The 17,244-nt window shown below is 38.1% G+C and overlaps 1 protein-coding gene across 1 annotated transcript in view; it reads right to left on the bottom strand.

Moving 5' to 3' along the window:
• Positions 1–209: 209 nt before the first annotated feature.
• LOC143642180 (myosin-15-like) overlaps positions 210–17,244 on the bottom strand; it is a 96,603-nt gene continuing 79,568 nt past the window's right edge. Inside the window, 4 exon segments of the mRNA XM_077110340.1 lie at positions 210–335; positions 3,760–3,999; positions 6,937–7,084; positions 10,725–10,834. Coding sequence (XP_076966455.1) covers positions 210–335; positions 3,760–3,999; positions 6,937–7,084; positions 10,725–10,834 — 624 coding nt within the window.

Raw genomic sequence — 17,244 nt, 5'->3', positions numbered from 1 at the left:
AAGGATTTTTCAGGCTGGAAGGAGCACATTTCTGCAGGGTAGAGGCCAACCACACACACAGGGAATGGTTTCCTCCAGTACCTGATAGGTCAGCTCTCTGATGCACCGCTCCAGTCTGTGAGCTTCCCTGTGGGCCTCTGCATTGTGATGGAGCTGGCCCCCAGTTCACCTTTCAGTTCAGGAACCTGAAACCAAACCATGACCTCAGATCACATGCTGGCAGCAAGGCTGGTACAGTGTTTGCCAATAGGAGGATCAGTTGAAATAGTCGAGGAATAATGTGTCTGCTCCTTCTGGTAGGGATTAAACAGGGCAACCACCCTGGGAAGACGCCCCTGCCAAACATGAGCTGGTTGAACCATATGAGCTCATAAAAGACTGTTAAGACTCTAAAGGAAGTGAAAGGCTAATAAACACAGAAGAGAGAAGCCTCCCTTCTTACATTACAAAATCACACTCACATCCACATATGTATGCATAAAAGGTAGTGAGTTGTATGTAGCAGCCTTTGAGGATTCAGCCAGTAAACTCCCTGGCCTTAAGCTTCTTTCTCCATATTCAGCTAAGACTAAAGAAATAAGACCCCTAGTCTCCATCATACACATGTCACATACAGGTCACACATACCCCTACAGCCCTGCTCTATGGGAGAGCTATAGAACAGAACTGCCTGTTTCCTTAAACAGTATACAAAATAGATTAGCATAACATCCATTCAATAAGGTATCTACCACACACTACACACCATGCCAAGGATAGAGCAGAGAACAAAACAGAAATCTTTTCCCTGTGTAAGTATACAGTCTCATGAGGAGGTGTAGGAAAACTAAAGTAAAATACAGAATATGTTTGATGGTATCAAGTGCTATGGAGAAAAATAAGGGGGAAAAAACAAAGGGGGCAGGGAGTTGGTGGGAGAAGAACATGGGTTTCTTCTGCTGAGGGGCACTTCTCCCAAATGTCCATGCCTCTTTCCCTGTGCACTCCTTAACTCAAATGCTACATTCTGCAGGAGGCCTCCCTGATCACCATCTGCAAAGCTGAAAACCCTGAGGTATGAAGTTCCTGATAATGTCCTTTACCTCTTTCTTGCCCCTGGAGCCACACTGATCTCCTTGTTCCTGCTCAGATGGGTACAGAGAGGAAGGAAAGGAGTGAGGGTCAGCAGCTGTGCAGGATTTTTGTGGAAAAAGTCCATCAATACAAAATCTTTAGGAACTCCTGTTCTTCCTAGGAACTTATTACATCATTCTATTTGTTAAAATGTGAGCTAAAGGTACTCTACTTTTTAAAAGACTTGATAAGGGATTTTGTGTTTAAAGTGATTAAGATACCTCAAGGTAAAAAATTTCTTTAGTACATCAAATCCTAGATATCATATAATTTCATTTGTAAATACTTTTGTTGTGTAATTCTGACAGGTAATTATGGTTGCTGTGATTTAAATGTGTCCCCCTGAAATTCATGTGCTAAAAACTTGATTCAAAAATTCATATGCTAGTGATATTTGGAGGTCAAGCCTTTTGGAAGTAACCAAGATTAGATGAGGTCATGAGGGTGAGGTCCCCAGGATGGCATCAGTGGCTTAATAAGAAAGACCTGGGCTAGCCATGCCTGCTCTCTCTCACCATGCAATGCCTCTGTCCTGTTATGATGTACCAAGATGGCCCTCTGCAGATGCTAGCAGGATGCTCTTGGACTTCTCAGCCTCTAAAATCATGATAAGTTCAACTAACTTCTATTCTTTATAAATTACCTAGTCTCAGGTAGTTTGTTATAGCAAAAGAATATTACTAAAACAATGGTACTGTGATTAAATTTTAAGAGAATTAGCCATAATTCTTTAGTATCATCTGATATTTAGTATCTCACTGCTACTGAGTTGTCATTGGTTTTAGGCTATAACAGGAGACAAAAAGTAACTGGAAATAAAATACTGCAATCTTAAATTAGAGTAGGAAGTACTAGTATTATTCATATACTTTTCAGCTAGATAAAAACATGCATATTGAAAGTTCTTTGATTTTATACCTATATGCTTTTTTTCTTATGCTAAAATTATTGGTTCATAAAAAATATTGATAGATCTTATTGCTAGTAGAAATGAGATATTATTTTGGTATAATAAATGCAGTTTTCTTTTTGTTGTTATTGTTGTCCTGAAGATATATTTCATGAGGATTGTAGAGAAAAACATTGTTTAAAATGTTCAAGAGTCACTGGGGAAAATTCATTTTTTTTATATGTTTTACACCCAACTTGATATATAGATAGGTTTATTTGTTTCTACTGGGGCTAAAATTTTCAGGATAGCTATTTTTTCCCATTTGATTTAAACTTTTTTTTTTAATTCTGAAGCATGTAAATTATTTATATGATTTTGCAATTAAAACAGCCTTTTAAAAGGTACAAAAAGTCTAACTTTCATCTCTATATTCTCCTCTATTATGGTTTAGATCTGGAATGTCCCCCAAAGGCTCATGTGTTGAAGGTTTGGTCCAAATGCAGCAATGGCCAGAGGTGGGGCTTTCAGAAAGTAATTGGATCATGATGACTCAGATCTCATTAGTAGATTAATAATTTTATGGTATTATTGGAATGTGGTGGAAACTATAGAAGGTGGAAGCTAGTTGGACAGAGTAGATCCTTTGGGGCATTCCCTTGGGGAACTATATCTTGGCCCTGACCCTATCCTGTATTTCTGCTTCCCGGCCACCATGAGGTGAGCAGCTTTTCTGTGCCATGTCCTTCAACCATGATGTACTGCCTCAGTACAGAGTAAATGGAGCTAGTCAATCATGAACCAAAACCTCGGAAACCATGAAATAAATTATTACTTTTTCGGGTATTTTGCCACAGCAATGGAAATCTGAAAACACATTTTTCTAAAGGTAGTCATTTTTATTCCTTTTTAACTATGCTATCACCATTTTTGATAACATAAGCAAAAGTGTACATGTCTTTTGTTGCACAAAATGGTATTACTCTCCACATTGCAATTCAGTTTTATCATCATATTACTAGGCATGATCTCCAGGACATATTCTGGAGCTCTTCTTCATTTCATTTCAGTCAGTATAAGTGTATGGGTATATCATAAATATGAACTGCAATTCCATTGTATGAATGTAACATAAATGGGCAAAGAAAATAAACTATTTTTCAGAGGCCCTTTGAACAATTAAATACCATCAGAATATTCTTTCAATCTTTGTAACATTTATTATATGTACTTTTCATAGCCATTTGAAATTGATTCAATAATTTCAAAAGTCCTGTTTTCAAAATATGTCTTCTGAGGTGTTTTTAAGCTTTCTGAAAGCCGATACTACTTCATATCTGTCATTCCTTATAATATTTGCATTGAAACTTTCTGGATCATGAATTTAGTTGTTTCTCTCTCCTTTTTCTGGCTGTTCAGAAATAGAGGTTTTCTGCAGAGAAAATATCAGGGGCAAAATCACAGAGAAGCAAGACTATAATGGTGTGTTGGAATACAGTGGGTCACCCTCTCTATGGGGACCCTAGAGTTGGTGTGGCGAGTAAGAGGAAATACATTCTTACCTAGCTCTAAGAGGAAAGAGACATTTCATTCCATCCAAGAAAACTCATATTTTCTGGCTAAAATTCAAAGATCTGAAAGAGCTAAAAGTAAAAGTGATAAGGATGGTAGGGGACATACCTGGTACAATATTCCAGGACAATAAAGTCTTGAATTGGGGCTGTCAAGTCCTCATGATTACCCAGGCAAACTCTTACACTGGATTCCAGTTTCTGGATTTGCTTTCTGCTCCCAATCACAGCAGTCTGTTCAGCTTCATCCAGACTTTTTTGCAAGTCTTTGATTGTCAGCTCCACATCCTCTTCAAATGGCCCTCCCAGACAAACTTTTGCTATCAGGTTATCAACTGCTATGGTTTGGATATGATCTGAATTTGTGCCACAAAGGCTAATATTTAGGAGATTGGTCTTCCATATGGTGATTTGGGGGAGGGAGAGCTTTAAAAGGTGGAGCCTAATGGGAGGTCTTTAGGTCAATTTGCTACACCACAGTGAAGAATCTGAATGCATTACGTCCATGCCCTAAGACTTTGTGGAAAGCTAAACAGATGAATGATTGACTAATTTATCTGGTAAATTAGATTTCTAAGCAAGCCTTCAGGATGAATATGATTGGCCACTTTTAGTCAGATTTACCAGGAGACCCAAGGGAAAGGGATGATTTGCAAAATTCCCAGACTGGTCAGGGAAAGAACTAAAACTCATGTTGAAGACTGGAGGGTACAGCCTAGGGATGCTTGCCAAAGAAATTAGCACGAATCAAAGGGAGTCATGTGCTAATTGGCAAAATGAGGAGAAAGGCTTCAGGTACTTTTAGAATATTTTGGCCTGGAGACAGAATTATTTCATGGAACCCTAGTACACAGTCCATGAATTGCTCCTCAAGACCCCTTAAGATTCATTTCCCTACATTCAACTGAGGAAACACTCCAAGGATATGGCACTGGTTTAAGTGGACTCAGATATACTATCATGCCTTTGAATCTCCAGAATTGTGAGTTAACAAACCTCTTCTCTTTTTAAAGTTATCCAGATTCAAATATTTCATTATAGAAACAAAAAAAAAATGAACTAAGACACCAAACTTTTTTCTGTAGAATTTGTGTGAGATTTCCACTTATGATAAGAATTAAACAATAAATTACTGTTATGGGCCAGGCTCTATGGGTAATAACCAAACAGACTCCATTTTACCTTGAGACTCCATATCATGTAAAAAAAAACAAAAAATGCTATTCCCATGGGAATACCCCACCTCTGTCCCCATAAATAGTTTCTTAACAAAATGGCAATTCTTATACAGTGTAAAATTTTTCTCATTTTGGTTCCCATTTTTCTTGGACAATGTCCCCTGTCAGAGAATGATTGTCTAGATGTTAGTAACCATTCTTTAACTTGTACTCAATTAGGGTCATTTTGACCCTCTTCCCCTTCTGCTTATGATTTTAGATTTCATGATGATTGTTTATGGTTTTGAATCATAGCAACAGCCACTTACCATGTGCTTAACTCATGGTGTGAAAGGTGTACTCAAACCCCTGGAGCAGGTCGAAGGGTGTAGACTTGCAGCCTGCCCCTTGGCCCACCAGCTAGTGAATAATGACCGTTCTGTCTCCTGCTTTAAGATCCACTCAGTGACTTATTGCAATCTCGCCATAACATTACAAAGGGAACAGGAGAGTTGGGACTTAGAGCTATATTGTTGGAGAACTGGAGGGTGGGGAAGAGGTCAAGAAAATCTTATAAAGGCAAGATTAAGCAGATAGTGCCTTCATAATGTGTGTTATAGTTTGGGTCTAAAACGTTTCCCAAAAGATCATGTGGTGAGGCTTGGTCCTCAATGCAGCAGTGTTCAGAGGTGGGGCCTTTGGGAAGTGATTGGAGTTATGCCCTGTCAAAAAATTAGTCCACTTACAAAATTAATTTGGGGAGGAGGAGTTGTATTATAAAAAACAGCTCTCTCTGCTTCCTGGCCTCCATGAGGTAAGCAATTTTTCCCTACCACGGGCTTCCAGCCATGATGTTCTACCTTGCCACAGGCCTAAAAGCAATGGAACCAGTCAACCATAAACTAAAAATTCTTGGAACTATGGGCCAAAGTAAATCTTCCACTCCTTATTACTCAATTATATAAAGTATTTTGTCACAGTCATAAAAAGATGACTACCATAATGCTTGACTGCAGAAATTGACCAAATGGGAGTAGAAGTTCTTATTATTCCCTTTTACCTATGTGGATTTTCATAAATGTTATGCATATTAGTTTTTCCCTTGGTCATCAAATATATTCAAGCTTTCACATACTTTATTTCCATCAGAGAGTAGTAGTATCTACCTTGATGAAAAATGACTGAGTGATAGGTAAGCTTCTCCATTCCAGAAGAAGCCTGGGTTCTATAGTGACCAGCTGGCTGGTATTTGCTATCAAGATTATGTTTAGTGCCTCAGATTATGAATAACCTTAGCAAATACAGACAGAAGTCCTTCACCTTTTTTGAATTTTAAAATGATGAATGTAAAACCTAATTAAAGGTCCTGTCTCTCCAGTTTCCATACTCTTTTAAGCAAGGAGATTAGCTTCTCTTCATAAAGTAAATTCAGGGATGCTGCACACTTGATACAGTGTGATGGGAAAGGGATGATTAGAGATTGTAATTAATCTAATCCCTATTTTAGCAAGCTCTGACACTGACAATGCTGGGTGTCCCCCAAAAAAGCATCATCCTCCATCCTTTCCCCATTAATTTATTTTGCTCAGTGGTGCTCTCCACTTTCCATCTCCTTTAAGAAATGCTGTATCTGCCCAATAGGGGCAGAGAGTGGCCTTTAGTGCATTGAGGTCAGTAGACAAATCTGAGTTTAATGTCATTTAAGAACAATAATGCTACCACCAACTTTAAATTTGCAAATAAAGAAGGTCAACAGCCCTCAAATTCTTCTTTACCAAACTGATTTTTGCTACTTGAGCAGTTGTGTAAAAAGTAAGTGATGGAAATACTGTCTTCATAAAATAATTACAGGCTCTAGAAAATTAGCCATTTGTAAGGAAACACAGGAAGAACTGTTTCTAGAAACCAGATATATTGATTCACAAATGGAAAATGGCTAAACTTAAAAAAAAAAACTTGCTTTCACAAAATTTTGCTTATAGCAATTCAACTGCTCCTTTTCATTGTCAGGGTAGGTCAGAAAAGAGGAGCTAGTTGGACTAATTGTTCAAACGAAGCACAGGGAAATAGAGGGTTAGCTAACCTCCTCCTGATGCTTCGGGGAATCAATGGAATCTTTTTTTGACTGCACATGGGCTCCTGTATCTGGGCTCCTGCTCCAGTGAACTCTGGATCACAGGACTGAGCAGACAAGTAATAGGCCCACCTGTGTGGCTGCCTTCGTGGTCTTCTCTTCTGCATTTGACACATCTGCATCATCTCTTCTCCTTCTTTCTGAAACATCAGCCTCCATATTCTTCTTCTGGCTGAGGAGGCTTGTGTTCTGAGGAAAAGCAGCATTCCTGTTAGGCAAGCTGAAACCCCCAAAGCAAAATGCAAGCTGGTCTGCTCAGGACACGCAATGGGAGGCAGCTCAGACCAGGAGTAAATTTTATCATAGTCATCCACACACAGCTAAGCAAGACCTCCAACCCCAGTGATTTGCCATCCAAGGCATACTTGAAGGGATTTCATCCATGCAGAGTTTCAAGATTAGAGATGGCAGCCTCAATCAGAAGGTAAAAATGGATCCCGGATAACATGGGTTTGGTTGTCAACTTGCTGTGGAATGTTTTTCTGCCTTTTGCTTTTCAATGTGATAACAACAAGCAACCAAGAGTAAAATCAGGGTCACCTACAGATATCTGGGAATCAGGAGGTTAGATAATAAAAATCACAGTTCCCATGATACCATTTCATCCAGGAAGAAGAACATCCTCCTTATCTACCTGCCTTCCTATTCTTCTCTACAGTGAGGAGGAGGAGGAAAAAGTAGTTCTCAAAAGTCTCAATCCCCAGCCCTTAGGAACCCCCATTAAAGGGAGGAAGCTTTGTGCTCTGCAGCTGGTGCTGCCCTAATTCTTTCCTTCCTGAGTTGTGGCCCTGGAGGCCAAATCTCCCCTTGCTGCATCTGTTCTTCGTTTGAGGCACAGCTTTTTGAGGGTATGAAACCTTAGTACAGAGAGTGTATACAAAAAGCACAGGCTCTCAATTTTTCAGTTCTCCTTTCATTTCTTCCATTTACTTTCCTCTACCTAAGCCTCTCTCAGTGGCAGGATTAAGGCTTGCAAATAGGTTCTGCCTGCCTCCTGCATGGCAGGAAGCATCATCAAGACTGCCCCCTCTGTCCTGTGCATCCAGGATTTCCATCACCAGGGGCATGGCAGAGACAGGGTAAGTGTATTTTCTCAGAAGGTTTTCTGGATGCTTACTGCACATAACTCCATAGAAACTCTCTTGTAAAATAAGGCACATGCAAAAAACACTATTTTTTTTTTTTTTTTTTTTTTTTTTTTGTACATTGAACGATTTAAGATTATCTAGGGAGATGCTTAAAACTTTACAAGTAGGATGACTTTGGTTCTGTTTTAGGAGGAAGGAGGTTAGGGAGTATTGTGCAGGAGGATCATCTGTATTGTCATGATATGTGCCATCTGCCAATGATTAGACTCACACATTTTTTCTAAGCAAAAGGACCTTGAGAACAGGATAATATTCCCTGTAGCCATGCTGATCAAAGAGTAGTCTTGGAACCAGGAGCTGCACCTGAGAATGTGTTTGATTCCTGGGTCTCTATGAAAAACTTCTGGATTCAGAAGATCTGCAGAAAGATCTGAGAACAAGCACTTTTGTGTTAGTGACTTTTACACATTTTAATTTTCAGAAATTCTTCCCTACAGACCAGGTCTCCAGTGCCTAGTTTTTTTTCCCCATCAAAATCCTCTCATTCTCTCTGTTTGCTTTTTTTTTTTTTTTTTTTTATCACTTTGGGATACAATGCAGTATCAGTTATACCACATGTATCAAGTGATTTGTCACCAATAGTTATTAAATACTGCAGACAGTGAACCATTTACTTTAAAAAAAAATCAATATTCCACTTTACAAGAATCCAACACATTGTATTAAGATAAAATTTATTCAAGGAGAAATAAAATGGTTTTCCCCCCTTTGGAACTGGAAAAACTCCAAAGGGCCTCACACATGCTAGACAAGTGCTCTACTCCTGATCTATAGCCCCATTTAAGAAAATGTTAGAGTTGGCCTGCTGAGAATTATGTATAACCTACAACCTAACTATCTGTTCTAAACCCCAATCCAACTCAAATGAGATTGTATCATGCTCATGGACAGAAATATTCAACTGTAGGCACAAACTAATACAATACCTTTCAGTAGCACATTTCTGGTTTACATGTTCTTTGATTCAGTATTTCTCAACCTGGGTACAACTGGCATTCTGGGAAGTATATAATTTTTTTGTTATGTCAGTATCTAGCATCTTGAAGAAGTTTTAGTATCTCTGGACCCTGTCCTCTAAAAGGCAGTAATACTTCTTAGTCACTGTAGCAATAAAAATGACCCCATAGATGTTTCTAAATACCCAGAGCAGGGCTGTCTGTTCCTAACTGCTTCAATCCTTCACACCATTCAGCAGAGTAAACTTATGAAAATGTAAGTCTGAAAACCTCACTGTCAGCTACTCAAAATTCTTCAGTAGATCCTCATTATGCGCAGATAAAATTCAAACTCCATCAGTCTCAGACTCAAATTCCCTGTTAACCTGTCCCTGCCTGTGTCTTAGCATCATTTTCACTCATCTGTCCTATCCATCCTGTACTCTAGTATGTGAATTCCCTTAAAATCCTGAATTCCCTCTCCCCCAATACATTCTCCCTGGCTTTTCTCTCTACCTGGCTGATTTGCATGTTTAATGACTCTAATAAATAGTAGCATGCACTTACCTTAGTGAGTATAGAATTGTCAGAAAAGGCCTGTACGAGTGTGCTGCCTCCATCTACACACAGCAGTGTACTACAATCGTTTATTTTAGCCTTTATTTTTAGGAGACAGTGGAGACATTTTGTGTCTACACCAGGCTTACTTATCCTGATGATGACGCATTTACTACAAACATTTGTCCTGGCTACCCTTGCCTCTCCTGATTCCCGGAGAATTGTGCAGGATTTAAGAATTTTGCTGTGTCACTTTCCTAACTACATGAGAAGCCAAAGTACTGGCAGCTCATCATATCTGTCAGTAGTCATTCAGAATTGTTAGAACCTTGTGACCTTGAATAGAATTTTTTTTTTTTTTAAATCCTGGGATAGTGAGGGAGTAAGCAGCTTGGAGCAGGAGAATCAGGCAAGTGGTTCTTAAACATGAGGAAACATCATCCTGGCTGTGGATTCACTGAAGTTCATTCTTCCAGCAGAAAGCTTAATGCTGTTATTTGAATTGTATCTGGCTACCCCCAAAAAGGTATGTTAAAATCCTAATGCCCAGTTTCTCAGAACGTGACCTTATTTGGAAACAGGGCCTTGAAAGAGATAATGAAGTTAAAATGAGGTCATTAGGTTAGGCCTTAATACAAAATGACTGATGTCCTTATAGAAAGGGAAATTTTGGACAGGAACAGATATTCACAAATAGAAAATGCACAAATAAAGAATGCCATATGAAGGCGAGGGATTAGAGTAATGCATCAATAAGCCAAGGAATGCCAAAGATCACTGGCAAACCACAGAAGGTAAGAAGAGGCAAGGAAGGGTTCTTCTACAGGTTGCAGCAGGAACATGATCTTGTAGACACTTTGTTTTGGATGTTCAGTATCCAGGACTTGAGAGAATAAAGTTCCATTGTTTAAAGTCACACAGTTTGTGATGATTTGTTATAGTAGCCCTAAGAATATGATATTCTTGGGAATGAAGAATGTGAGCACTGCTCTGCTGCACAGGTTCTCCCTGTACGTCTCATGCTATACCCAGGACATGGCAACTATGCATGGCCTAAAGCTGACTCAAGAATAGGAACTGCTGCTTTCAACCAACTAAATTAGCTAATGGGAGAGTTTATGGGCCCCAACTGAATATGGAAAAGATTGATTCTTTTGTGGCTTCCAAGAGCTCTTTTTTTGCTAGCCTGAGTCCATGCTCACTCTGTTCTTGCAAGTACCTTAGTTCCTCTAATGACTGAAGAAGAGAATTGTACCACTTAGCTATAGCCATCTGCTCCTTCAGATCATTGTTTAGGTGTGTGCTGTCATCCAGCTGTACTTGAAGGTTCTGCAAAAGGAAACACAATCCTGAAGCACATATCCCTCTGTTCAATGTGGTATGTGAACCCCTGCATACAAGCTCTGAGCAGAACTTCACCTATTTTAAGGTAAGCATATTCCCACTCTCTTGAAGAATGAGATTTGTTGGTCTCACTTTTATTGGTCAAAACAATCTACTATTTCTGTAAGGAAAAGCATTCCTAACCCCAGCCCAGATTACAGTTTAAAAATACCTTCAATTTTGAAGGTGCCCTGGGATTCGGTTATCCCAGATACCTGCCCATTAGCACTGAAAAGCTGGAATTCCATTTCCTTGAGGTCCCCTTCCAGCTTCTTCTTCAGTCAGGTAGCCTCAATTCTGTTCCTAGTTTCAGAATTCAGACTAGACTGCAGGGAGTCAAGCATACTGCTGTTTCCTCCTAATCTTAGAATAACATTCAGAAGAAAACATCACATACCCAAATTAAGAAAAGTTACTTGCTATGTTCATGACAGTTTAAGAAATGGGGAAAAAAAGATTAAAATTCAAAAAAGAAAATCTAGGTAATTAACAAAATAAGTGTAAAGGGTTATTATTTTATAAATGGAGAAGGTCAGGGATTAGGTTAGTGAGTTTATGTCCATCCTAATAAACTAAGTAAGGTTTCCAGCCCGATTTATGCAAATAATCAAGGAAGTACCAGAATCTTTTCAAGGTTCCATTGGGCTATATTAGCCTTATCTGGGATTCTCTATAGAAAGACCTACTTTAGGTCTTTCCTAGGGTTGCTATTATAGATAGCAATAATATTTTAACTACTTTCAATGATTAAAAAAAAAATATCTGAACAGGGCAAGAAAGAGCTACTAAGGTTAAAATAATTCCAGAGGTCCAGCAATATTCCTCCAATGGCCTATAAACACCAACTCTCCTACCATAGTGTGGTTATATCTCTCTAGGATGTTGAGAGAATGAAGATCTTCTAAGAAAAACAATTGCAATGTGACACTAAATGACTTTAATATTCCTTCATAACAACAAAAATCCTATGGGAGACCATATGTTCAAAGTGACAGAATCTGACAAAAACACCTATGTGTTCAAGAAGGCAATGAAAAAAGTAAGAGAACCCATGGAGTTTTCAATTTTCAACTCCAGGATATAGTTGAGTATCATATGACTAAATTCTAGCTGATGGGTTAGGGCCATAATGAAGTGTACCACTAAAAATCTTAACCATAAAAATTTTTACTAGTGTGAGCTGGCAAATCACTCTTCCCCATCTGAGGCATCACAAGATGGAAGGAACCTGGCTTCTGGAATGACTGAAAAGTATCCTGCCCTGCCCTGGACTCCGTTGTGGGCAAAACTAAATTTCTATTGTTTAAAGACAACAAGATTTGGTGGTTGTTGATGAGAACAGTTTAACTGCTATCACTAACACAAGCTTTGTTAAGTTTAAACTTTCTGTGCTAGACAGAAAGATGGAAGAGAGAGAGGAAGAGCCCTTCTATCTTTCTTTCTCATAGAATCATTTAGAACAAACATAAAAAGTGTATTCATCTGGGGTCAGAATTAAATTCCATGTTGAATGGTCAGAGAGCCTGTTTCCTGACCTCTGAGGCTGATCAGGAAGGCATACAGCTGGTAAGGGAGTAAAAAAATGGTCAGTGTTTGCAATTGAATAAGAGAGTTCCAATTTTAATGACCACCATTCTCTTATGTAGGGAGCAGTTAAACAAATACATGGGAAATGACTCTTTCTGACTTTATTTCCCAGAGTTAGCATCTTTCCTCTGCTAGTCCCATCTCTCTGGCTACCACAAGCCAAAGTCAATTCTTCATGCCTCTCCATGGGTCCTGAGCTTTTATTCAGTTCCTCAATCAGAATCTTAAATAATTGACATATGTAAGTTATAGGCTGTTATAGGCTCAATTGTGTCTCCTCAAAAATCATATGTTGAAGTTCTAAACCCAAGTATCTCAGAATATGACTGAATCTGGAGACAGGGAATTTAAAGAGGTAATCAAGATTAAATGAAACCAATAGGTTGGGGTTTTAATCCAATAGGACTGTTGTCCTTATAGGAAGAGGAAAAGACATAAGTGATGATGTACACATAGGAAATATCATAAATGGACATAGCAAGAAGGTGATCATCTGTTGGTAGGTCAAGGACAGAAATCTCAGGAAAAACCAAACTTGCCACCACCTTGATCTCAGATTTAGTCTCCAAAACTGTAAGAAAATGTATTTGTATTGTATAAGCCATGTGATCTATGTTTTGTGGTATAGCCCTAGGAAACTAATACAGGGACACTCATGCTAAACATCTCTATGAGCTTTAAGACATATTTCTGACTTGCACTGCAAAAACTCTAATTTTTGCCACAGCTGACTATCTCTACACAGCAAAAACATCCCTGGCCTTGTGTCAAAATCATCTGTACAGAAATATATTCTGTAGTACACAAACAATATTTTAAAAACTAGTTTTTTCTCAATCTTCTACGAAATTTCATGAGTGCTACAGACAAGTAAAAAGTCCTATAGTTTAAGAAGAATGGAAATATATTCAGACCTCGAGAATGACTGCCAAACAATTAACACATTTCACACAGGGCAAAGAAATCTTTAAAATGAAAACTCCCTTAAGTACATTTTTTTAAAGAAAAATTAAGCATTCCCAAGGGTAAAATAGTAAGAAGTTCTAATTTTTTTCTCTCTTTCCCTCTCTGAAATAAGAAATACAAGTTGAGAAAAAAAATCAGATTTTAAAAAATCAGGATAAAAATAATACTTGGAAAATCTTTCAATATTGCTAATTTATATTCCAAAAATATGAGATTTTCCTTAATCCTAATACAGTGTTAAATGATAAATAAGGTATTTGTGAAAACTAAATATCATGTCAGAGTTTGAGACCCTACTTTCCAAAGGTATAAAAAAGCATTTTACTTAGAAATTGGAAGAAATTTAAACATATTCTTCTGACAGAGACTCAGAAAAAAAAATCAGATGTTGCATATATCAGAAGGAAATGAGGCTGGAGCATCACTAGATACTAAACTAAGGTGGAAGAATCATGGACTGTAAGGAAATCCTATGGTGCTAATTTGATTTCCTATTGCCAAGGACTGTTTTTGTCCTTTTTTTTTTTTTTTTTTTGGTTGTTATACATGACAATAGAATTAATTTTGATAAAATTGTACAAGCATGGAATATATCTTATTCTAGTTAGGACCCCATTTTTATGGATGTACATGATGGTGGGATTCACTATGGTGTGGGATTCACTATGGTATATTCATGCAAGTACATAAGAAAATTGTTTCAGATTCATTCCATTGCCTTTCAACTACAACTTCAAAGTTGAGCGACTGCCAGAAACTAAATGGCCCATAGAGTCAAAAATATTTACTATTTGACCCATTATAGAAAAAGTTTGCCTTACTCTTTTATAGGTGAATGTATAAAAATAAATGTATTTTGGTGAAATAAGAATTTTCAATGTCTCATTCCCCAAAGAACCTCCCTGGGTGCACTGTGGAGAGTAGAATGTGGACCAGGTGTCATGATTCTGGGCCAGTGGGATGACTCTCACCCATTTCAGCATTTCAGGGAAGCGTTGGAACAGGACTATAGTTGGACTCTGAATATTCAGGATATACTTGACCACCCTGTTCACAGCCTAGTTGTGGTGGTCGGGGTTGACCTACACAGCAATGATGGACACCAGCTGGCCTTTAAGCTGGCCTCCTCCCCCGTGTCTAGGATGGAGAGGATCAAAGTCAGTCAGCAAAGCTCCAAGTCCTTCCATCAGTGACTGCACTGTCACCTCCCTCCCTCTAGCTATGCCAATAGTAATATTTATAGAAATAAAACATGAAATAGCTGTATCATCCATAAAAGTGTAAGAAGTGCTGAATAGAATATTAAGACCAGTATCCTGTCAACATTAAGAGCTCCAATATTTGCAAATAAGTGAACTATATCACACACACACACCACCAGCAGGTCTCTGGGATCGCTCACTCAGAATTAGTCCTCACCAGACTAAGAGCAGCTCAGCAGCCGAGGAGCTGAGGGCCTCACAGTCAGCTGCACTGCTATCTGGCCTTTTCCTGTGGGTCTCTCCTCTGCTTTCCTGGTCCCTTTGACTCCCTGGGTCCTGTCTTAACAGATTGCTCAGCTGGAGGCTGATGGTTTATGTGGATGAAGGACCTTGAACCTCTTCTTCCCTCAGAAAAGTTTTTCCTTGCGTTCTATAACTTACCAGCTTATCTTTAATTACTTGGGAGTTGATGCTTGAGCATATTTAGCCCTGGCAGCCTACTCAGATTCCTCCTAGCCCTGATGTCAAATTAAAGCAAGGCAATTAAAAGAATAGAATCTGAACTCACACAGAGCAGAAATGGTATGGATGATAAAAAAAATATATGTTTATCTTTCCTTTCTGAATGCTAGATGTACTTATCACATTTACTATGAATCATTAACTAAAACTTATGAAGAGCTCATTCCCATGCCTCCAGCTGGCCGCCACTTTCCAGCCCCTTCACCGTTCATGCCCTCTTCAGTTCTTTCTTTTCTTAATCTTAGTTCTGTGGATCTCCAGCTTCCAAGGCACTAAAATTATTATAATTGGTGAACTGCTCTCTGGCATTCAGATGTACTTGATGAGACACAGACCCTCTGAGGACTCATTTCTTCCTCAGCTGAGTTTATTTATAGTCACAGATTTGATGTTACCTGAAATCAGGTGTTCTGTATATTTGTTTTTAACTGCACAAGGACACATTCATTTTTGCTCCTTGTGGAAGAAAGTAGGACAAACATCAAGGCTCAATGATTTTGCCTTCATCTAAAAAAGAAATACTTTTAGACACCAACTCAGATCCTCTAAAGTAGTAGAGAATTCCTCACCACAGTTCCATAAAGAAGAATGCCAGTGAATGAGAGCAAAGTTAAATCAAATATCACAAAGGGACCAATTTGACCTGACATCCTCCTTAACTATGGACCCCATGGGAGTTTTTGACTGAAAACAGGCTGTGGGAAAGAGAACACTTCAACTGGATATGTTAACAGGTTTTGGTTTTGTTTTTTAATTGTTTAGCAAATACATTGAAAGCAAATTGCCAGGTGAACTTCTGACTGTAATAATTTTCTTTGTTGACATATGACTTTGACTTAAGGAACAATCAGATAGATAATATGATCGTCATTAATTCTATGTGTATATAATTGTGATTTTGATTGTAATGTATGAAATGCTTTGCCATACAAGGTTGCTGATCTTCCTTACCACCTTCTGGATTGTGTGGGGTCTTCTTTATTCCTTAACTTCCACAAGAACTAAGAAATGTCTAAAGTCATCAATTGTTTTGAAGAAGTTAAGGAAAGATCCAGCAAAGCCCTAGTCCCATCTAATTCAGTTTCCAATAAGATTCAGATGTTTTAATGGAGATTCAATAAGCTTCTTAGCTCTAGCCTCTGTCCTCACCAAACAATGGCTAAGTGTACAGGCAGGGGTACGGGAAAACCTCACTCTGCTCTGATGTTACTTAACATACAGCACCTGACTTTTTAGTCCTTTCCTCCATGGTTCAGCATTTTCAGTCAGTTTCTTGAATGCCCAAGGAAGAGACTTGACACAGGGGACTCAGATAGTATACATAGTCCTTATGGTCCTTATCTACATAATTTTTGTGTATATGTGTGCTGAGTTACATATGAAAATAGAAGATGTTTAATTATAAGAAAATCATAAAAACTGGCAGTAATTTGGTATAGGTATCCCTTTATATTAATAGTGGTACACTTAATAGAAAATTCTAGTGTAGAGTTAGACTAATTTTCTTTGGTAATATTCTAACAGATGACATGAAAGCAACTAAACACACAGATTTTTTTCAGTCAAGGATTCTGAAATAAATAACTGTTGCTCATCAAAATAATCTTAAAAACCTAAAGTTTTCTGTTTATTTATCTTTCTCTAAAAGTTTTCTTTCAAGTTTTGCTTTAGTGTCCAAGAGTTCAAGTCAAAAAGATCTCCCTGGAATAAATAAAGACACTAAATGAAGTTCCCTTTTACACAAGAAAGATTTACATTTTTCCCCTCAAAATATATATCACTGATGTAGCTCTTCTTAGAGTTTCTGGAAGAAATCTAGGTTCAACTAAGTTCTCTAAAATTTGAACAGAATGAATGATGAGTGCTTACATTTGTCTTTTCACTTACAGCTTCAACATTCTTTGTAACTCAAGAAACAGAATTCTAAGGCATTTTTAAAATAGAACATATCAATCTTGTCTGTGATTATATTTAAAACTTCATATTTATTATTCTTGACTTTCTAAGATATTTCATTTGAGGAGGTGAATTAATAAAAATATCAAAGCTAGAACAAGGAAGGTATAACTCCTACCTGGA

This window comes from Callospermophilus lateralis, chromosome 10, assembly GCF_048772815.1.
Source record: "Callospermophilus lateralis isolate mCalLat2 chromosome 10, mCalLat2.hap1, whole genome shotgun sequence".
In the NCBI taxonomy this organism is placed as follows: Eukaryota; Metazoa; Chordata; class Mammalia; order Rodentia; family Sciuridae; genus Callospermophilus; species Callospermophilus lateralis.
The sequence above is the reverse complement of the archived record's forward strand: the minus strand, read 5'-3'. Positions and strand labels throughout refer to the sequence as shown.